At 56.5% G+C, this 21,674-nt stretch overlaps 2 protein-coding genes across 3 annotated transcripts in view; one reads left to right on the forward strand and one right to left on the reverse strand.

Moving 5' to 3' along the window:
• Positions 1-9,763, forward strand: part of UNKL (unk like zinc finger) — a gene marked incomplete at both ends in the record, with an annotated part of 45,709 nt that extends 35,946 nt beyond the window's left edge. Inside the window, 5 exons of one of the 2 annotated variants that reach the window (XM_080702308.1) lie at positions 5,859-5,951; positions 6,230-6,439; positions 8,493-8,713; positions 8,860-9,117; positions 9,608-9,763. In XM_080702308.1, the coding sequence (XP_080558434.1) occupies positions 5,859-5,951; positions 6,230-6,439; positions 8,493-8,713; positions 8,860-9,117; positions 9,608-9,763 (938 nt within the window). Of the gene's footprint in view, positions 1-5,858; positions 5,952-6,229; positions 6,440-8,463; positions 8,714-8,859; positions 9,118-9,607 lie in introns of those variants that run through there. The other variant, XM_080702309.1, reaches the window with a different exon arrangement.
• Positions 9,764-11,804: 2,041 nt separating this feature from the next.
• On the reverse strand, positions 11,805-21,582 carry GNPTG (N-acetylglucosamine-1-phosphate transferase subunit gamma; the record flags this gene model as incomplete). Its single annotated transcript, XM_080704014.1, has 12 exons — positions 11,805-11,883; positions 12,217-12,337; positions 12,426-12,507; positions 12,584-12,715; positions 12,784-12,866; positions 12,938-13,052; positions 13,123-13,216; positions 13,289-13,372; positions 13,438-13,492; positions 21,253-21,320; positions 21,390-21,447; positions 21,531-21,582. The coding sequence occupies 12 exons, from the start codon at positions 21,580-21,582 to the stop codon at positions 11,805-11,807; spliced, it is 1,023 nt and encodes a 340-aa protein (XP_080560140.1).
• Positions 21,583-21,674: the final 92 nt, after the last annotated feature.

The raw sequence follows: 21,674 nt of genomic DNA on the forward strand, positions 1-21,674 counted from the left end.
GGTGTGTAGCTCAGAGGTAGAATGCCCCTAGGTTCCATCCCCACTGCCACAAAAAAAAAAAAAAAAAAAAAAAAATACAAGGTGTGGCAGCCAGGAGTGGTGGAGCAGGCTTGTAATCCCAGCATTCCGGAGGTCGAGGTTCGCACCCACACTCAGATACTTAGGCCCTTTGAAACTCAGTGAGACCCTGTTTCAAAATAAAGAGTAAGATACAGGGCTGGGATTGTAACTCAGAGGTAGAATGCCATTGGATTCCAGACCCCAGTACTGAAAAAAGAAAGAAAGAAAGGAAGGAAGGAAAAAAGGAAGAAAGGAAGGAAGAAAGAAAGAAGGAAAGAAAGAATAAGGTGTGGCCAGGTGTGGCGGCACATGCTTGTAAATCCCTGTACTTGGGAGGCTAGACAGGAGGACTGCAGGTTCACACCAGCCTCAGCTACATAGTGCGGCCCTCCACAGCCTAGTGCGACCCTGTTCCAAAGGAGCTTGGAGGTAGAATGTCCCTGAATTCAGTGCCCAGTACTGCAAGGGGGCAAAATACGAGATGTGCCTCTGCCCTGCTCCATGTTCGGTAGACTTGTAGTAGCACATGCTTCTGTTGGCCAAAGTATTTCCTGAAGCATCCCTGGCCCACGCGTGTGATCCCGGTGCTTGATGGCTGAGATAGAATCCCAGGTTCACAGCCAGCCCCAGCATTTAGCAAGGCCATCAGCACCTAAGACCTTGTTTCAAAAGAAAATCGGACTGGGCTTATAGCTCCCAGGTGAAATGCCCCTAGGCTCAGTCCCCAGTCACACACACACACACACACACACACACACACACACACCTCCACCACCATCACCCCCCCCCCCAAAGAAAGAAAAGATTTCCTCAATCCACCCAGAGGAGGTGGGCAGTCCTCCAGGATCGACCCTGCCTCAGTTCACAGGCCTGGTGTTGATGCCCCGCCCCAGGGCTGCCCCCGCCGGCGCCCAGGCCTCAGTGGCGGTGTTAGAGGGTCTGAAGCTAAAGAGGGGCCACTGGGTGCGGCTCCGCGAAGGACCAGAGCGCGCTGGCGAGCCGCGGGCCCGCGCGGGAGCGAGCGCCTGGGCCTCTGCCGCGCTCGCCAAGGCCGGCCTGCGCCTGGGGCCGCGGAGGGGCCTGCGCCGTCCCGGGGGCGGGGCCTGCGCCGTCCCGGGGGCGGGGCCTGCGCCGTCCCGGGGGCGGGGCCTGCGCCGTCCCGGGGGCGGGGCCTGCGCCGTCCCGGGGGCGGGGCCTGCGCCGTCCCGGGGGCGGGGCCTGCGCCGCGTTTGAATCGGCGGCGGCGGCCGGCCGTGAGTCAGCACAGGCGGCGGCCCTGCCCCGCCGGGCGGCGGTCACTCGGCGCCGTCCCCAGGGCGCGGCCGCCGGGGACTGCAGCGCGGGGCGGGCGGGCCTCCCGCCGACCGCTCGGACGGCGCCCCGTGGCCGGCAGGTGGGCTCTGGCGGGTGGGGCAGGCCCGGCCGCTTACGCAACCAGGTTCGCCGAGATCTGCAGCTCCTCCTACGAAGTGGGTTCTTCTCGAGGCACGTTCCGGAAGACCTGGGTCTGACCTTGGGATCCCTGAGCTGAGGCGGGCGGGCTGGGCGAGCCCGGGAGGGGCCCGGGAGGGGCCCGGCGGCGGCGCCCCCCCTCCTCCCGGGAAGCTCCCCGCCATTCCTGGGCCCGGGTCTGCGCGGAGCCCACCTTCGCAGCTGTCAGTTCTGAAGTAAGGCTGGGGCGCTCCCCGCCCAGGACTTCTCTGCAGGTCCTCCGCCGGCCGCTCGCGCTTCTGTCCCAGTTTGGCCTCGCTGTTGCGAACTCGGGCTCTGCTGCGCTGCCCTGCAACCCTGGGGGCACCTTCGTGCTGAGCCCTGGAGAGAAGCAGACCAGATTGTCAGCCAGGGGAAGGAGAGCGCCCTGCCCTGCCTCGCCTTTGTGCGGTAGTGCTTCAGAAAGAGCCTCTGGAGCCTGCCAGGCCACAGGGAGCCAAGGGCCCCAGGTCCGGGGCTAAGTCCAGGCTGCCAGGCGACAGGCTGGAGAGGTGGCCAGGACAGGTGCCCTGGGGGTTGGGGGCAGGGCTGGGCCTCAGCCAGCACTGTCCAGGGCACTGGCCTCCTGCGGCCGACTCACAGGAGTGGAAGCAGGGACTTCGTCCTTGCTGTCGGAGGCTGAGCCAATCCAGGATCCGTGGGGTGAAGGAGCAGGGGTGGAGGGCCTCTGTGGGGCATTGACCAGTGTCAAGGTTCTAGAAGGCCTGAATCAGGACACACGGAGTCAGCCCAGGAAGTGCAGCCAGGGGCAGCCACAGAGCTGGCTGAGGGCCAAATGTGCCCCAGGCTGCCTGGATCTTGGCTAGTGTGCCAGGGGAGTTGTTTAGAATTCCCAGAGGTCTGCTCAGCAGCCAGCCCTGGAGAAGGGACCCTGCGCTCTAGAGAGGCTGAGAAGGTACAGGGTGGCGGCAGTGCCTGCCAGCCTCTCTCCATGGGAGGGAGGGATGTGTGTGGTCTACCACCCAGGGCCACAGGTGAAGGCCGCAGAAACCAGTGCTGGGCATGCACCAGGCACAGGACAGGTTGCCAGGCCTGAAGAGGGCAAGCATGCACCAGCTCTGCAGGGATGTACTGGGCCGGTGGCCGAGCTGAAGGATGGGGCCTGGGGAGGCTGGGTGGCCTGGCATGCACTCCCTGCAGGGGCAGAGGGGCTGATCTGAGGATGGAGGGGTTCTGGGCTGGGGTCTGGGGGGGAGGGCGTGGGGGAGGGGTATCTCCAGGTGGACCCTGTGGTTATGGATTGAAGTGTGTTTCCTAAAAGAATTGCTTTAAATTTTACGTCCCAGGACCTGTGGATGCAGCAAAATTCATAAGTAGGGTCTTTGTGGGTGTCAGCAAGTTAAAGGCTTTGTTGGGGGGGGGGCATTCTACCTCTGAGCTATACCCCAAGCCCTATTTTATTTTATTTTATTTTATTTTGTGGTACTTGGGTGGAACCAAGGGGCTTTTCTACCTCTGGGCTATACTCCCAGACCTATTTTTTATATTTTATTTGGAAACAGGGTCTCACTAAGTTGCTGAGAGCCTCACTAAGTAGCTGAGGCTGGCTTCGAATCTGTGTGATCCTCCTGTCTCAGCCTCTCAAGTGCTGAGATTAAAAGTGTGCACCACCACACCCAGCTGTTATTCTTTCTTTCTTTCTTATTTATTTATTTATTTATTTATTTATTTATTTTGTGGGTCTGGGGATGGAACCCAGGGGCATTTGACCTCAGGGCTACACCCTCTGCCCTATTTTTTATTCTTTATTTTGAAACAGGGTCTCACTGAGTTGCAAAGGGCCTCACTAAGTAGCTGAGGCTGTCCTCAAACCATGATCCTTCTGTCTCAGTCTCCCAAATGCTGGGATTACAAGTGTGTGCCGCCATGCCTGGCTAAGATTTTTTTTTTTTTTTAATTATGGGTGATGAACCCAGGGACATTCTACCTCCAAGATATACCTCCAGTCCTATCTTATTTTTATTTTGAAACAGGGTCTCACCAGATTGATAAGAGCCTCACTACTTGCTGGGGCTGTCATTGAACCCGTGATCCTCCTGTTCTAGCCTCCACGCGCTGGGATTACAAGTGTGCGCCGCCACACACAGCTAAAGCAGGCCCTGGCAGCAGCGGGGTCCCGTAGGGGAGTGTGTGCCGCAGACACACGAGACTAACTGGTGCGCTGACACAGGCTTGGAATCCCACTACTTGGAAGGCTGAAACTTCTCAGCCAACCTTAGCAACTTAGCAAGACCCTTTGCAATTTAGTGAGACCCCGTTCCCAAAAATAAATAAATAAAACAGGGCTGGGGATGTAGCGCAGAGGTAGAATGGTGCCCCTGGATTTCATGTCCAGTACTGCAAGAAGAGAGACAGAGCAAGCAGGCTGTGGCGGGGATATCAGGCGTCAGTGAGGGCGCCCGGGGCTGGTTCCGGGCGAGCGCCAGCCTTGGAGGCCAGGATGGGGGACAGTGCACTGCCTCCTGTGGCCTGCTGGCCGCACACCAGCGCCTGGGTCCCAGGACGCCAGCTCCTTAGCAGTGCCCTGCGTTGCATCCTTCACTGTCTGCGCCTGCGCCAATTCCTCAGGTGGCTGCTCTGAGTGGCAGCTCCCACAGCCTTGGCCACGGCCCGGTGCTCACCACGCACGCTGTTAGGGATACCCACCGACTGGACTGGGTGGAGCCTCTTCCCAGAGCCCGCTGCTCAGCCAGGTAGCCTGGTGGGGCCTGGTCTCACCCTCCTCCAGGCACCACTCGGTGTGATAGCTTTCTTTTCCTTTTCTTTTTTTCTTTTCTTTCTTTTTTTTTTTTTTTTTTTTTTTGATACTGGGGATTGCGCTTGGGCATTCTACTTCCAAGCTAAACCCACAGCCCCACTGCTCTGTTTTATTTTGTTTATTTACTTATTTATTTATTTATTCATTTTGCAGTACTGGTGCTGGGGATGGAACCCAGGGGCATTTTACCTCTGAGCTATACCTCTAGCCCTATTTTTTATTCTTTATTTTGACACTGGGTCTCACTAAGTTGTAGAGGGCCTCACTAAGTAGCTGAGGCTGTCTTTGAGCCACTATCCTCCTGTCTCAGCCTCTCAAGTGCTGGGATTATAAGCGTGTGCCACCACACCCAGCTTTATTTTTATTTTATTTTATTTATTTATATTTATTTTTTGTGGCCGGGTGTGGTGGTACACGCTTGTAATCCGCGCGATTGGGAGGCAGAGACAGGAAGATCGCGCAGGTTCAAAGCCAGCCGCGCTGGCTTAAGAGACCCTGTTTCCACATAAAAATGTATAAAATAGGTCTGGGAATGTACACCCCCTGCCCTGTTTTGTATTCTTTATTTTGAAATTGGGGTCTCACTAAGTTGCAGAGGGCCTAAGTAGCTGAGGCTGTTTGTGAACTGTGATCCTCCGGGTCACAGGCTCCCAAATGCTGGGATTACAAGCATGCGCCAGCACGCCTGGCTTATTTTTATTTTAAAACAAGGTCTTGGTAGGTTAATGAATCTCACTACTTGCTGAGGCTGTCCTCAAACCTGCACTCTTGTCTTGCAAGCCTTCCAAGTACTGGGGTCACAGGTTGTGCGCTGCCACACCCGGCCGGTGTGATGGCTTTCTCAGAGGAAAACGAAGCCTGTTGGACTTGCCCGGGGGCAGGGGGACTTGGCAAAGCTTGTGCTCAGCAGCTGGAGGGCTGGGCAGAGACAAGGCACGGGCGCTGGCAGGTGGCCACCCTGCTGCAGAGGGGAAAGATGCTAGCGCCCCTTGGGGACGGGTGGGGTGGCATGTGGCTTCTCAAGAGTGTGGTTCAACACCACTGGGAATTGAGGGAACGGACAGGCAGGGCCGCTCAGGACCTGGTGTGCAGGGGAAGGTGCCACCGGCCCACGGTCAAGTCCCCGTGGCCACCCTGCCAGCCCACCCCCCACGTGGAGCACTTTGCTGTAGCCCAGTGGGAGGTGCGCTCGGGCTCTCCACGAGGGAGGGGCTGTGCTCAGCACTGTGCAGACTGCTTTTGTAGGACGAGGCCTTGGAGGGACATCAGCTTCTGGGTTGACAGTCTGCGGCAGCTTTGGGAGACAGCGGCCCCGAGGTACCCTGGCTTGGGAGCACCAGCCAGAGCTGATGGCCGGGGGAGGGCGGCTTTTGGCCCTGCCCACCGTCCAGGAGTCAGGAGCCGCTTACTGACTGAAATCGCCCTCCTGAGAAGTCTCGTGTTGCGGGGAGGGCTGGCTTTGGGGCCGCAGCCTGGCGCGGTGCCAGCCACCTGGGGACCCGGCTTCCGCGGTGCGGGTGCTGTGGGTGACACGCGGCTTGGCCCACAGGTTCTGCCTTGGACCTTCGTGTTAGTGACATAAATATTGCGTCCCTCGACAGAGATCTGGGAGAGCAGGACGGCTGTGACCTTGGACAGACAGGTGAGCGGCTCTCCAAGGCTTTTGTGACATAGCGCACTACATTGCCCTATCCTGAAAGCTCCTGTTTTTCTCTGATTTTAAAAGAAATTAAACCATTTCGGGGGCTCTAGACACCCTAAGTACTGAGCCAGCACTGTCTGCCCAGGCCCCTCGCTCCAGGCCCGCCCAGGGCCAGGCTTTCCTGGCTCCATCCCCCCGCAGCATGGCTGAGTACCCGCACCCACGGCAGGCCTCCTGCCATCGCTGCCCACCTTTCTCATTGGCCGCCTCCTCTCCAGGTCCCAGGCCTCTGGCGGGCTCTGCGCCCGTCACCATCCCAGGCTCCCTGCCGCGCTCGCCGTCCCTGCAGTCATCCTCGTCCCTGTCCACCTCCCCGCTCAGCTCGCTCTCCCAGTCCTTGCCGGGGCCGCTGGTCTCCTCAGCCATGACGCCTCCCCAGCAGCCGCTGCCGCTCAGGCCGGAGCCGGCCTCGTCCTACGGCTCGCTAGGTGAGTCCCTGCCCGTGGGGTCTGCCCCACGCCGGCTCAGCGCGGTCCTGAGGCCGAGCCGCGGGGAGCTGCGCCGGGCAGGTGGGACCCTGGGCCTGCTCGGGCTCCAGCCTGCCGCCCAGGCCGACTAGCTTCCTGGCACCTGTACAGGCCGTGGGACCGCAGCTCCCACGAGTGGCAGGCATGACGGGGCACCAGTGACGGCACCGCTGGCCAGCACTCTCTGTCCACCGAAAGCGATGCTTACCTCTCGTAACCGTGTAAAGAATGCACATTCATTTTTTTTTTCTGTACTGAGGTTGGAACCCAGGGGCCTTCTACCTCCGAGCTACACCCTAGCCTTATTTTTTATTTTGAAACAGGGTCTCATTAAGTAGCTGAGGCTGTCCATGAACTGCCATCCTCTGTCTCCCAAATGCTGGGATTACAAGTGTGCACACCACGCCCGGCTCGCATTTTTTTTTTTTTTCGGTACTGGGGATGGAACCCAGGGGCATTCTACCTTCAAGCTATACTCCCAGCCCTATTTTTTATTCTTTACTTTGAAACAGGGCCTCATTGAGTTGCGAAGGGCCTCACTATATAGTAGCTTAGGCTGTCCTCGAACTGTGATCCTCCTGTCTCCGCCTCCCAAATGCTGGGCTTAAGGTGTGCACCACCACGCCCTTCCGTGTGAGCTGCCATGCCAGGCTCGTATTTACTTTTGAGATCTGAACTCACCATCCTCCCACCTCAGTTTCCCAAGCAGAATACACCATGTTTATTTTTCTGAACTGCAGATCAAATCCCGGGGGCATTTCTACCTCTGAGCGACACCTACAGTCCCTCTTACTGTCTTTATTAAGGTTTTACTAATAGTAGTGGTGGTGGTGGCACTAGGGATTAAGTCCAGAGGTATCCACCTTAGCTACGCCCCCGACTTTTTTTTTTTTCTTTTGTATTTTGTGGTACTGGGGATTGAGCCAGGGGCATTCTACCTCTGAGTGACACCCCCAGCCCTAATTTTTTATTCTTTTTCTTTTTTTTTTTGCGGGTCTTGGGGTGGAACCCAGGGGCCTCTGAGCTACACCCCCTGCCCTATTTTTTTAATTATTTTGAAACAGGGTCTCACTGAGTTGCGGAGGGCCTCACTAAATAGCCGTGAGGCTGTCTGTGGACCTCGGTCCTCCGGTCTCCACCTCCCCAGTGCTGGCTTCCATGCCCAGCCGATGTTCACTCTGAAACAGTCTCCTAGGTTGATGTGCTTGCCTCTCCACTCCCTGAGGCTGTCCTCGGACCTGAGGTCTTCCTATCTCAGCCTCAAGCCCTGGGTGATGGAGTGCACCACCACACCTGCACACCCCCAGCCCTTTTCTTTTTCTTTTTTTCTTTTTTTTTTTTTTTTTGTGGGTCTGGGGATGGAACCCAGGGGAATTTGACCTCTGAGCTACTCCCTCTGCCCTATTTTTTATTCTTTATTTTGAAACTGGGTCTCACTGAGTTGCAGAGGGCCTCACTAAGTAGCTGAGGCTGTCCGCGAACTGCGATCCTCCAGGTCTCAGCCTCCCGAATGCTGGGATGACCAGCGTGCGCCACCACGCCCGGCCCTCATCCCTTTTTGTTTGAAACAGGATCTTGCTAATTTGCTAAGAGTCTTGTTGGACTGCCGAGGCTGGCACTGAGCCTGACCGTGAACGTGTGATCCTGTCTCAGCCTCCCAGTCCCGCCTGCCGGCGTGCACCACGTGTTCCCCTAGAACACATGCATCTAGCACTCCTCGTGTACACGTGGAGCGGTGGGCGTCGCCCAGGAGCTCTGCGCTGTGTGAGGGCTCTGGGCGCTCCACACAGTGCAGTCACACGCACCCCGCACCCCGTGTGAACTCGCCCAGTGGCTGGGAAGGTCTGGCCCGGGTGTCACCGTCGGCCTGGAGCCTCCTGAGCGCCGAGGCCTCCCGGGGGGTGGCTCCTGCAGCCCCGGGAAGCCTCGGGGTTCTGGAATTACAGGGTCCTGGGAGGAACGTGCCCTCAGACCCACTTGGTCAGCGCAGCGCGGTCTTCCCCGCTCTCCACAGGTCTGAACGGCGTCCCCGGAAGCATCTGGGACTTTGTTTCTGGCGGCGGCGGCGGCGGCGGCGGCTTCTCTCCCAGCCCATCCCCCATCCTGAACCCTGGCCCTGCTGCAGCCTCAAGCGCAAGTCCAAACAGCGCTGAGCTGGCCCGGGTCAGGCGGCAGCTGGATGAGGCCAAGAGGAAGATCCGGCAGTGGGAAGAGTCTTGGCAGCAGGTGAAGCAGGTGAGCACGCGGGAGGGTCCGGAGCGGGAGCCGGGCCGTGGGAGTGAGGCCCAGCTGGACGTGCAGGCGGTGTGTGCCGTGGGGCCCTGGCGAGGAGCGGCATGGACAGGGCTGGCCGCTCCCTGCACGGGCCCCTTGGGTTCCAGGCCTGTGATGCGTGGCAGCGGGAGGCTCAGGAGGCCAAGGAGCGGGCCCGCGTGGCCGCCAGTGACCGGCAGCTGGCCCTGCAGAGGAAGGAGGAGGTGGAGGCCCAGGTGAAGCAGCTGCAGGAGGAGCTGGAGGGCCTGGGCCTGCTGTCCACACTGCCCGGGCTGCGGAGCTGCGGCGACGTGGGCACCGTCCCTCTGTCCAAGCTGCACTCGCTGCAGAGCCAGCTGCGTCTGGACTTGGAAGCCGTCGACGGGGTGAGTCTCGGTAGGAGGCGCTGGCTTGGGTGCCGAGGCCTGGCCACTTCCACCCCTCCCTGCTGCTGCCACCACCGAGGCGGCCCTGTCCACTGCGTCTGGGGGCTTCACGGAGGTTGCGGCATGCCCAGGGCCCTCGAGCTCTCCGTTTCATTCGCACTAAGCAGGGCTGGAAGCTCCTTCGCGCCAGGCGGTCTCGCCAGGTGTTCTCTGCGAGCATCTGATGTCCACGGCCCCCTGCACCCCACCTGAGCTCGCGTCTTCCCTGGCTCTGCCTCCAAGGTGTGTCCCGCATCCACACCGGGGCACCCAGCCCCACATGGCCAGCCAGGCCTGGTCCACCAGGGAAGGCTGAGGCCCCCCCCCCCGAGCCTGCCCTGCGGGCCTCCAGGTCCCATGCCCCAGGCTGCTCCCAGGCTATCTGCGGCAGTCTTCCTGCCCTGCAGCCTGTACAAAGGCCCCAAGCCCCACCAACAGCGTCTCCCCACAGGTGATCTTCCAGCTTCGCAGCAAGCAGTGTGTGTCCTGCCGGGAGCGGGCCCAAGGCACCGTCCTGCAGCCTTGCCAGCACCGTGTCCTGTGCGAGCCGTGTGCGGCCAGCGCGCCCGAGTGCCCGTACTGCCAGGGCCAGCCCCTCCCCTGGTGACCAGAGCCAGGGCCTCGCTCCGTCCTGGTGAGCTGCAGCCGCCTCATGCTCCATAGCATGAGCTCACTTCTGGGCCACCTGCATCAGGACGTGAGTTCCTGCCCACTGTCCACCCGACGGCCTTTTGTATTACCATTTCTTATCTACCTTGTCCCACCAAAGGTTTCAAGATATTCTAAAAAATCTAAAAACAGCACAGAAGCCACCCGCCTGTGCCCACGTGGCTCTGCGCCCGGGTGGGCCGAGCACGGTCAGTGCCGGGGTCCTGATGCTGCTGTGGCCAGGCCACTGGGAGGCGGGGTCTCTTCAAAGCACTTTGTTACCCAAGGATTTTAGTTAGGTGTTATAAATTGTATAAGCTGCTTTCTAGGTCCGTGTTTTTAATATGCGATAACATGAAGCTTTATATGTGTACTGTGAACTTGAACTTTCATATCAGTTTATTGTTAACTCATAGTATGGTGGATATATTAGATTCCGTATTCTGAAACTACTTAGGAGACGAGCATTTATCTAGTAGGGAGGGGACCTAGGATTTTTACATTTCCAAATTAAGTACAAATAGTATTTATAAGCAGAGTGATTATTGAAAGACATATACGTTTAGACATTTTTAATTTTATGAAAGGACAGTTTCCCTGAACGTGTGCCACACACGTGCCTGGGCTTTCTCTCCCGTGTCAAGAGAGGGTGCCGAGCGCCCCATGCGTCTGTGACCCACGGCCACTTTTCCAAGTGCCTGTGCCTGGCTAAAGAAGCGGAGGGCTGTGTGCTTGGATCTCCCCCTTGAAGCTCTGAGAGACAATTGATGCTAATGAAGGCTGCGGAAGGGATCCTACATTGGAGGATTCTGAAGCTCACTCGGAGGCTGCTGTGTTGCTAACAGATCTGTAACGGGCAACGGTGCTTTGTAACTTCTCAGACGTCCGGGCGTCCGGCTCGCTTGTGCTGAGCGCCGCGGACTGTGAATCCAGAGACATCTGCCTCCCACACCGTGGCCTGAGGCTCCGGCTCACTTGACGGGAGGTGCCGTGGTGGCCGTGTGTGGAGTCCCCAGTGACCTCGATGGGACCCGGAGGTACCTCAGCGAGGCAGACCCTGGCCCAGCTCGATTCCCCACCCCGACGCTGCTGGGATGGCGGCGGGCCAGGCCTGGCAGTACTGCTGAGAACATGTCCACGCCATGACTCGAGCTGTCCTGGTCAGGGCTGGGACTGTCCCTGCGGCCCTCAGGCCTGGCCCTCGGAGGGCAGCCCAGGGCCATTGTAGGGGCGCTGGTGGGGGCAGGCCCCACCCCAGCCTGGAAGTGACGTCACGTATCTGCTCCTGTGGCTTTGCCAAAGACTTTTAATAGCATTTTCTAAAGTGCACAGTGACTCGGTAAACATTTCTATCAGTGACCAAACTAGAATGTATTTAATGCAGTAGATTTAAAAGCGTTTTTTAATGAGATGGGTAGGAAAGTCTTGTCAGTTTGAAGGCAGTGGGTCTGGGGTTCTGCAGCTGGCCCACTGCTAAAGGTGACTATGGACTTGGCTTAGTGAGTGTTCTGATTACAGTGATGACGGCTCATCAGCTCAGTACCTAGAAATGACGTATATTTTGTGCTACTGTTTTCACTGTTTTAAGATTATTTTTAATATTTATGCACTTCCCATTTCAGGCCTCTGGTCTCTTTTGGGACAATGTTTATTATTGGTATCTAGCCTAGACATTTTCAAATTATAAACAACTAAGAGCGGGTAAGCTTTAGGTCTGTGTAGAAGCTACTCTGGCCAGTGCCCCAGGACCAGCGCTGGGGCTGCAGGTGGCACTGGCGGTGGCACTGGGGTCGCCTGCTCTTCTGGGAGTGGGCGATGGGTCAGCAGTGCAGGAGCCTGGGGTGCCCGCCTCCTTGTGGGCTCTGGTCTGCGTGCCAAGGCCCACAGGATCATCTGGGTGGCCCAGGAGCACAGCAGCACGTAGAAGGCTCCAGAAGCCAAGGCCACACCATGGTGACCGGCCATCGCTCTTTGCCGCCTCCCGTTTTCTGACTCTAGTGTTACAGCATGAACAGCAGATTGTCGTGTGTGACCACGGTCGGTAGGAGCCCTTCGTCCAGCGAGGGCACTTCACGGGCACTGGCTCATGGGGCCCGCGTATTTGCTCTCAGCGTTTAGGTGAGAACGCCATGTGAACAGAACTCTCAACCCGGAAGGTAGTATTTATAATGTATAGTCATTTCCTTGTAGTGAGTTGTTTAAACACTTGTTTAATTTTTTACACTATAGCATTTATGCAATGGTTTACAGAACTCATGGGATTATTTTTATCAGTATGGAAATTAATTAAAGCTTTGGATCTTTAATCTTTATTTTGTCTGTGTCTCTGAGCACAATAAAGCTTGGCCGGCAGGTCCCTGAGCGCGTCTAAGAGGAGCCGGGCGGCCTTAGGCTCTGGATCATGGTCTCCACCCCTCGTGGCCGCGGCCGCAGCCGCAGTCACAGGACAGTCCCTCGAAGTCCAGGATCACCACGCGGCCGCTGTGGGAGCCCCCCTGTGGGAGCCCGCTGGCCCAGGAGCTCAGAGCGGGAGCTCTCTGCAAAAACAGCAGCTGTGGTCAGGGCCTGGCCGCACTCGCCGAGGGTGCCCGCAGCGTGCACGGCCCTGGCCCCACACTCACCTGTGGGCCTCTCGTGGGGAATGCCATGCCGGCTGAGCAGATTAGTAAGCCTCTTTATCTCCTTTGAGAGTTCCGAATGCGCCTAGGACAAGATGTCAGCCACACTTGAGGCCCCGGGGGGGGGGAAGGGGGCAGCCAGGGACCCCTTCCCTGACTACCTTCTTGCACTCGTCCAGGGTCTCAAGCCCCAGGCCGCCGGGCCCTCCTTCCTGCTGGGTGGGTTCATTGTCTCCTGGGGCTTTGAAATAGCCAGCATCCTCAAAAAGTGCCCTCAGCAACTTCTCATAGCCCTGGAGGTGGAGGAAACAAGGGAGCGTGCGGCAGGGCCACGCGGCAGGGCGCCCGAGCCCCTGCTCACCTGGGGGGTGATGAGCTCGTCGGCCAGGTCCTGCTCCACCTGGTCCCACCGCTGCTGCAGGGCCTCCGGCAGTGTTGGGTACACTGGGAATCCCAGAGAGGCCGGCTTAGCTGAGCCCCACACGGGGCCCGCCGCGGCCCGCCCCAAGTCCTACCTAGCAGCGAGTGGGGGTGGCAGGCCAGGGGGGTCTCAAAGGTCAGCGCATAGACGCAGGTGCTTGGCTCAGACACGTGGGCCAGCCGGTGGCTTTTTCCGCAGGTGAGCTCCACCTGGGGAGGGCACCTCAGTGGATGGGTGGGTGGGGAGACCCAGCCCGCCCTGACACCTGCGCCCACCTACCTTGCTCTGCCGGCTCCGAGAGCGGCAGGAGTCACCATCCCTCATCCACATGCCCACGAAGGTGTTGTTGGCAATCTCCCACTCATGCCAGATGCTGGAGAGGACAGCACGTGAGGCCGGGCCGGGGTGGGCCAATGGCAGCCGCCCGCTGCCCGCCGCCACTCACCCCAGGATCCCGCTGTAGGCGTTCCAGCGGAAGGTCTGCTCGTGCTGGGTCACGTTGTGGAATGGGCAGAACTCATACTTGTACCTGGGGGCACAGGGAGTCAGGGGTCCCCAAGCCCTGCCCTGGCCCCCGCCCCAGCCCACACTCACGTGGACTCCACCAGGCTGAAGCACTTGCCAGAGAGTCTGGAGAGGTGAGCAGGCCCTGGAAGGGGAGCACCTCAGTGAGTCCCGCGTGGGGACCCAGACCCCCGAGGCGAGGTGGCCAGGACAGCTCCTGACAGCAGCAGCAGGTTCAGCCCTGGGGGGCCAGGGACCTCCAGAACAACAACAAGTCGGGGGACACAGCCCGAGGTTTCCAGCAGCACAAAGCCACCCCCAGGCCAGCACCTGTCCCCTCCTGTGGAGGCCTCGGCTCCAGAGTACGAGCCCGGGGCTGCCCAGCACCGGCCCCACAGTGCCTTCCTCAGCTCTTGGTGGCACCCAGCAAGCCCAGGAGAACCCGTGCGACTAGAAAATGGACAGCGAGCACTGTGCAGGACAGAGGGCGGTGCGGGCTCCGGAGAGCGAAGGCCCCGCGGGCCCCAGGCTTGGCGCACACAGCCAGTCTGCAGAGACTGCAGAGCTGTTTTCCAAAGGACCGGCTTGCAACTAAAAACTCAGAAGGCACACAACAAGACGAGGCACGTCCCACTCAAGGGCAAAGGAGAAGCTAATGGAGGCCGCTTCTCCGGGCAGCAGCGGCCGGGGGCAGAGCGCTCTTTTTTGCAAGAGACAGCTCTTGACGGCCTCTGCTCCGAAAGCTGCGACAGCCTGGCTCTGCTGGGTGTGCAGGGCGTGTTTTCCATCCCTTCAAGCACGTGTGTGTGGAGCCTACATGAGTCTTAGGGCAGCTACAAGACATCAGCCCCCATGTTCAAGAGCACAGGCGTGGGCCCGGCCAGCAGAACCACCAAGGACAGCTGCTCAACTCCAAGCGAGACGCTGCAGGAGCTGGGTGCATATTTCCATTAGGGGAGATATATGGGGGCAAACAAAAAGCCACGCACAAAACCAACCCGGAATCTATGCCAGTGAGCACAAGTGTAAAGATAGGATTGAGGGGGGTGTCTGGGGATGGAGCCCAGGGGCATTCAACACCCTAACCCCCTGCCCTATTTCTTATTCATTATTTCCTTTTCTTTTATGGTGAGGATGGAACCCAGGAGCTTTTCTACCTCCGGGCTATACTCCCAGACCTATTTTCTATTTTATTTGGAAACAGGGTCTCACTAAGTTGCTGAGAGCCTCACTAAGTAGCCGAGGCTGGCTTCGAACCTACGTGATCCTCCTGTCTCAGCCTCGCAAGCGCGGGGATTACAAGTGTGTGCCACTCTTGGCCATACCTACACACTACTTCTGATAAGTGATTAGAATGCCCCTGGGTTACATCCCAAGTACTGAAAAAAGAAAAGAAAAAAAAGCAGGCAGAGCCCTTTCTCCAAGGAGTTATGTCAATAGCCTACAAGCGTGTGAAAGACGCCAGCGTCACTGATCTCAACGAGAGACGGCGGTATAGCATTAGAATGGCTAGAACCGAAGCCAGTCCCGGATGTGCCACAGCTGTGATCCCAGCACTTGGCAGCTGAGGCCGGAGGATGGCGGGCTCACGGCCAGCCTCAGGACCTGGCGAGGCCCCTGCAGCTTCAACACTCGAGACTGGAGGTGTAGCTGGAGGTAGACTGCCCACACCAAACAAGCCAAACAGTACACAATGGACCTGGTGCGGGGTGAGGAGTAAGACTGCGTGCACTGTGCTGGAACTGTGACCGTCTTAGCCTCCCTGAGAGATGGGCAGTTCCTCAAACAGCAAAGGCAGCGCTGCCTGTGCTCCTGCCAAGAGGGGAAACCAACCGGAGCTGGCTGGCCGCTGCTGGCCACCGCAGGCGGGGAGGGGACAGGGCTGTAGAGACCACAGACCCGCACCCTGTGCTGGTTACGGCAGCAAAGGTCCTTTGAGTCATGTTTTACTTTGTGATGCTGGGATGCCGCCAGCCGCGGGCCCTACACAGGCCAGGCAAGCAGTCCGCATTGGGGTACACCCCAGCTTCAGTCTTTTTCTTTTTTCAGTACTGGGGATGAGACCCAGGGACATTCTACCTTCAAGCTACGCCCCTAGCCCTATTTCTTATTCTTTATTTGGAAACAGGGTCTCACCAAGTTGTGGAGACCCTCACTTTACTAAGTAGCTGAGGCTGGCCACAAACTCGGATCCTCCGGTCTCAGCCTCCCAAATGCTGGGATTACAAGCGTGCGCACCACGCCCGATTCTGATTGATTATTCTTTTTTTGGAACAGGGTCTCACTAAGTGTCAGATGGCCTCGCTAAGTAGCTGAGGTTGGCCACAAACCTGTGATCCTACGGTTATAGCCTCCCAAGTACTGGAATTACAAGTGTGCACCACTACACCCAGCTCCCTATTTTTACATTTTTATTTTAGAACAGGATCTTGCTAGGTTGATGTCTCACTAATTGCTGAGGCTGTCCTCAAATCTGCAGACTTCCTGTCTCAGCCTCCCAAGCACTAGGATCACAAGCATGTGCCACCACATTGGGCTCCCCCACTTAAACAAGAGCGCTTTAGTTCTTGTCTTTAGAAACCATGAAGACGACTGTGGTGGTACACACTTGTAATCCCAGCACTCGGGAGGCTGAGACAGGAGGATACCAGTTTTCGGTCAACCTTAGTTACTTAATGAAGTCCTTTGCAAAAACTCAGCGGGACCCTGTTTCAAAATAAAAAATATATTAAAAATATATAAAAGCCGCGCATGGTGGTGCACGCTTGTGATCCCAGCATTTGGGAGGCTGAGACAGGAGGATCACAGTTCGCGGACAGCCTCAGCTACTTAGTGAGGCCCTCTGCAACTCAGTGAGACCCTGTTTCAAAATAAAGAATAAAAAATTGGGCAGGAGCCGAGTGTGGTGGCGCACGCTTGTAATCCCAGCATTTGGGAGGCTGAGACCTGGAGGATCGCGGTTCGCGGACAGCTTCAGCTACTTAGTGAGGCCCTCGGCAACTCTGTGAGACCTGGTTTCAAAATAAAGAATAAAAAACAGGGCAGGGGGTGTAGCTCGGAGGTTGAATGCCCCTGGGTTCCAATCCCAGACCCGCAAAAAAAAAAAAAAAGCAGGCGGTGTAGCTCAGAGGTCAAATGCCTGGGTTCCACCGTCAGACCCGCAAAAAAATAAAATAAATAAAGACTAGCCGGGCATGGTGGTGCACACCTGTAATCCCCGCGCTTGGGAGGTTGAGAAAGGAGGATCGTACAGGTTTGAAGTCAGCCTCGGCTACTTAGTAAGGCTCTCACCAACTTAGTGAGACCCTGTTTCCAAATAAAATAGAAAATAGGTCTGGGAGTATAGCCCAGAGGTAGAAAGCCCCTGGGTTCCACCCCCAGGACCACAAAAAAAAAAAAAAAAAAAAAAAAAAAATATATATATATATATATATATATATATAGAGAGAGAGAGAGAGAGAGAGAGAGAGAGAGCGCGCGCGCGCGCGCACACACCAGGCTTTGTAGCAAACACTTGTAATCCCAGTACTTGGGAGGCTGATACAGGAGGATCTTTGGTTCATGGAAAGCCTTAGCTACCTAATAAATAAAAAATAAAATAGGGCTGGGCTTGGTGTTGCACGCTTGTAATCCCCGCGCTTGGGAGGCAGAGACAGGAGGATCGCGCAGGTTCAAAGCCAGCCGCGCTGGCTTAAGAGACCTTGTTTCCAAATAAAAAGCATAAAAAGAGGTCTGGGAGTGTAGCTCAGAAGTAGAAGGGCTTTCAGGAACCCAAGTACCACCAAAAAATAATTAATTAATTAATTAAAATAAAATAGGGCTAGGGGTGTATCTCAAAGGTAGACTACCCCTGGTTTCAATCCCTAGTACCACACACACAAAAGGACTGCATATGTGATTCAAAAATAGGCCTGCAGCTGGGCAAGGTGGTGCACACTTTGGAACCCCAGTACTTGGGAGACTGAAATGGGAAGATTGCAGGTTCGCAGCCAGCCTCAGCTACTTAGTGGGACCCTGCGCCAAAATAAATAATAATGGGCGGGGGTATAGCTTAGAGGTAGAATGCCCCTGAACTAAGTCTCCTCCCAAATATAGACAAAAAAAAGAAAGAGAGAGAGAGAGAGAGAGAGAGAGAGAGAGAGAAAGAGAAAGGCCTGCACCGCTGCCGAGGAACCACCTGTGCCATGCCCCGCAGTGTTGCTGGCGCTGACAGCGAGAGTTGGCCCACACACTGTAACCCCGCGCCCACTCCCCCGCACAGCTCGGTCCCTCTGACACACCAAGCCACCCCGGCCGGACCTGGCTTGCTCTTCTGGGGTTCGGTTTTGTTTTTTTGTCCTTCAACGGATGTCACCCATTTGGTATACTTGACTGATCCCAGGCCACATTACCTTTGTTGCTAAAAAAATACATATACTAGCCGCGCACGCTTGTAACCCCAGCATTTGGGAGGCTGAGACCGGAGGATCACAGTTTGCGGACAGGCTCAGCTACTTAGTAGGCCCTCTGCAACTCAGTGTGACCCGGTTTCAGAATAAAGAATAAGAAATAGGGCAGGGGGTGTAGCTTGGAGGTCAAATGCCCCTGGGTTCCATCCCCAGACCCGCAAAAAAAAAAAAAAAAAAAAAAACATATACTGTGATTAGACTTTTTCCTTCCGCCCATCTATCTCGTGGCGTGGCAGAGTTCTGACCCACTAACCCAGGTAACTGCGCGATTCAGAGACCTTTCTCAAGAAACAAACTATTTCAAACACACGCCTTACGAACTGACGAAGTTCAGGTATCACGTACAGGTCTTTGGATCTTTGTGTTTTGTTGAACTGGGGATGAACCCAGGGGCATTGTACCTCTGAGCTACACTTATTGAATTTTAACTTAAGAGCCGGGCGTGGTGGCGCACCCTTGTAATCCCCACGCTTGGGAGGCTGAGACAGGAGGATCACAAAGGTTCGAAGCCAGCCTCAGCTACTTAGTGAGCCTCTCAGCAACTTAGTGAGACCCTGCTTCCAAATAAAAAATATAAAATAGGTCTGGGTGTATAGCTCGGAGGTAGAAAGCCTCTGGGTTCCACCCCCAGTACCACCAAAAATAAATAAGTAAATAAATAAAATAAAATAAAAAATAAAAATAAATTTTAACTTAAGCCAGGCGTGGTGGCGCACGCTTGTAATCCCAGCATCTGGGAGGCTGAGACCGGAGGATCGCAGTTCGCGGCCAGCCTCAGCTACTTAGGCTCTATACAACTCAGTGAGACCCGGTTTCAAAACAGAGAATAAAAAATAGGGCAGGGGGAGCCGAGCGTCGTGGCACACGCTTGTAATCCCTGCACTTGGGAGGCTGAGACAGGAGGATCACACAGGTTCGAAGCCAGCCTCAGCTACTTAGGCTCTCAGCAGCTTAGTGAGACCCTGTTTCCAAATAAAAATATGAAATAGGTCTGGGAGTATAGCCCAGAGGTAGAAAAGCCTCTGGGTTCCACCCCCAGTACCACCAAAAAAAAAAAAAAAAAAAAAAATAGGGCAGGGGGTGTAGCTTGGAGGTCAAATGCCCCTGGGTCCCATTCCCAGACCCGCCAAAAAAAAATTTAAGTTTTGCCACAATAAAAAAAAAAAAATTATGCCCGTTGTGATGGCGCATACTTGTAATCCCAGTACTTGGGAGGCTGAGACAGGAGGATTACAGGTTCAAGGTCAGCCTCAGCAACTTACTGAGGACCTATTTCCAAATAAAAATAGGTCTGGAGAGAGGTTCAACGGAACCCAGCACCACCAAGAAAAATGTGTAAAATGTATAGCCTCAAGACTCGGCCCTGCCCGACACACAGAAGTCTCAGCAACCGGGAACGCGCGTAGACAGACTCGCACACAACTGACTGTTTAGCACACGACACAGCTCCAGGCTGTGCTCCTGGGCTGTCTGCAAACTCTTCCGCGGCTGTGGCGGTCACTGCAGTGGGCCAGCCCGGCCCGGCAGGGCTGTGTCCATGGTAAGCAAGGCTCCAGAACAAGTATTACGGAGCACCTGTGCGTTCCAGAGGCTCCTGCTGCCCTGGGTTTACATCTGCAGTCTGGAGGCAACCCAAAGTCCACGGCCGGAGACACCCTGAAGGTACGGTACACAACTACAGCAGGGCGCTGACGCGGGCAGTGCCTCGTAGCACAGCAAAGGCAACTCAGCAGAGTGCAGTGCGCACACCTGTAATCCCCGCGCTTGGGAGGCTGACAGGAGGATCACAGGTCCCCGACCAGCCTTAAAAGGGTAGCGAGACTCACCCGGCGTGGTGGCGCACGCCTGTAATCCCCGCGCTTGGGAGGCGGAGACAGGAGGATCGCGCAGGTTCGAAGCCAGCCGCGCGCACTGGCTTAGGAGACCCTGTTGCCAAATAAAAATGTAAAAATAGGTCTGGGAGTGGAGCCCGGAGGTAGCAGGGCTCCCAGGAACCCAGTACCACCAAAAAAAAAAAAAAAAAGTAGCGAGACTCTCGGCAATCTAGCAAAACGCTGTTTCAAAGCAAAACAAAAACCTGGGCATGGTGGCACACCCTCGTAATCCCAGGACTGGGGAGGGCTGAGACAGGAGGACTGGATGTCAAGGACAACCTCGGCAATTTAGTGAGGGTCTCAGCAACCTAGTGAGAATAAAATAAGGAATAAAATCGGCCTGGGGGTGTAGATTGGAGGTAAAATGCCTCTAGGTTCAACTCCCAATACCACAAAAAACAAAAAGGGCTCGGGGTATAACTTGGGACATTGAATTCCCCTGGGTTTCCCCCCCCCCCCGTTTTTTGTTTTTTGCAGGTCTGGGGATGGAACCCAGGGGCATTCAACCTCCGAGATACATCCCCTGCCCTATTTTTTATCCTTTATTTTGAAACCGGGTCTAAGTTGCAGAGGGCTTCATTAAGTAGCTGAGGCTGTCCGCAAACTGCGATCCTACAGTCTCAGCCTCCCGAATGCTGGAATTACAAGCGTGTGCCACCACGCCTGGCTTCCCTGATTTTAATCCTCAGTAGTATTTAGGAGGGAAAAAATTGCATTCTTTATAATCCAGCCATTTCACTTCTGAAATTCTGCCTTAGGAAATCACTCACAAGGGTAGACAGTCAACTACATGAACGCTCTCCACAGCACTATTTATTTATTTATTTATTTATTTATTTATTTTTGCGGTACTGGGGATGGAACCCAGGGGCATTCAACCTCTGCGCTACACCCCCTGCCCTATTTTTTGTTGTTTATTTTGAAACAGGGTCTCAGTGAGTTGCAGAGGGCCTAAGTAGCTGAAGCTGTCCCCGAACCGAAATACTCCGGTCTCAGCCTCCCAAATGCCAGGATTACAAGCGTGCGCCACCACGCCCGGCTCCACAGCACTATTTCTAACGGCCAAAAAAACAATGTAAGCCACCTAAATACCTGCCATTCTTTATATGGCAGGCAGTGAAAAGAATGGCAATTTATACCCAACACCATGGAGAATCCCAAGACACACAGAATGACAAGACAACGATCAGCCAAGTACTTGTGTGATATTACCGATAAAAAGAGGAAAAGGGCTGGGCGTGGTGGCACACGCTTGTCATCCCCGCGCTTGGGAGGAGGGGACAGGAGGATCGCGCAGGTTCGAAGCCTCCACGCTGGCTCAGGAGACCCTGTTTCCAAATAAAAAAATGTAACACAGGTCTGGGAGTGTAGCCCGGAGGTAGAAGGGCTTCCAGGAACCCCAGTACCACCAAAAAAGAAAAGGAGGAAAAGACAAAGACCGTGAAGCTTGCTACGTTTTCTGCTTGCACACTTGAGAATGGCCGGCCGGTTGCCGGCGACTACTCCACGAGGGAAGTGAGCCCGAGGGGGAGCCGGCTCCCAGCTCCGGTCCCGGCACGGCCGCCCCGCAAGGCCCAACTCACCCGACACCGGCGCGGGCTCGCGCCGGGGCTGCAGGCGGCTGGTCTGGGGCAGGAACGGGTTGTTCAGCCTAGGAGCGCGGCAGGTGAGCGCGGCGGGGGCCCGCAGCCCGGCCCGCCGCCGCCGCCCGCGAGCTCACCCGAACGCGTTGGGCTCCTCCACCACCTTCATCCTGGCGGCGCCGGCGGGCGCGGGCCCTGCAGGATGGAGTCCGTGAGGCGGCGCGGGGCGGCGCGGGGCGGCGCGGGGCGGCGCGGGGCGGCGGGGGAGAGGCACTCACCGCGCGCCGCCAGTCCGAGAAGCAGCGCCAGCCGCGCCAGCGCCGCCGCCATCGCGCCGCGGATCGCGTGCGCACGCGCGGCCGAGCCGGAAGTGGCGTCGCCGCGCCGGAAGCGGAAGTGGCGCTGCGCGTGCGCAGAGGCCC

Source organism: Muscardinus avellanarius (genome assembly GCF_963383645.1).
Source record: "Muscardinus avellanarius genome assembly, chromosome: 10".
In the NCBI taxonomy this organism is placed as follows: domain Eukaryota; kingdom Metazoa; phylum Chordata; class Mammalia; order Rodentia; family Gliridae; genus Muscardinus; species Muscardinus avellanarius.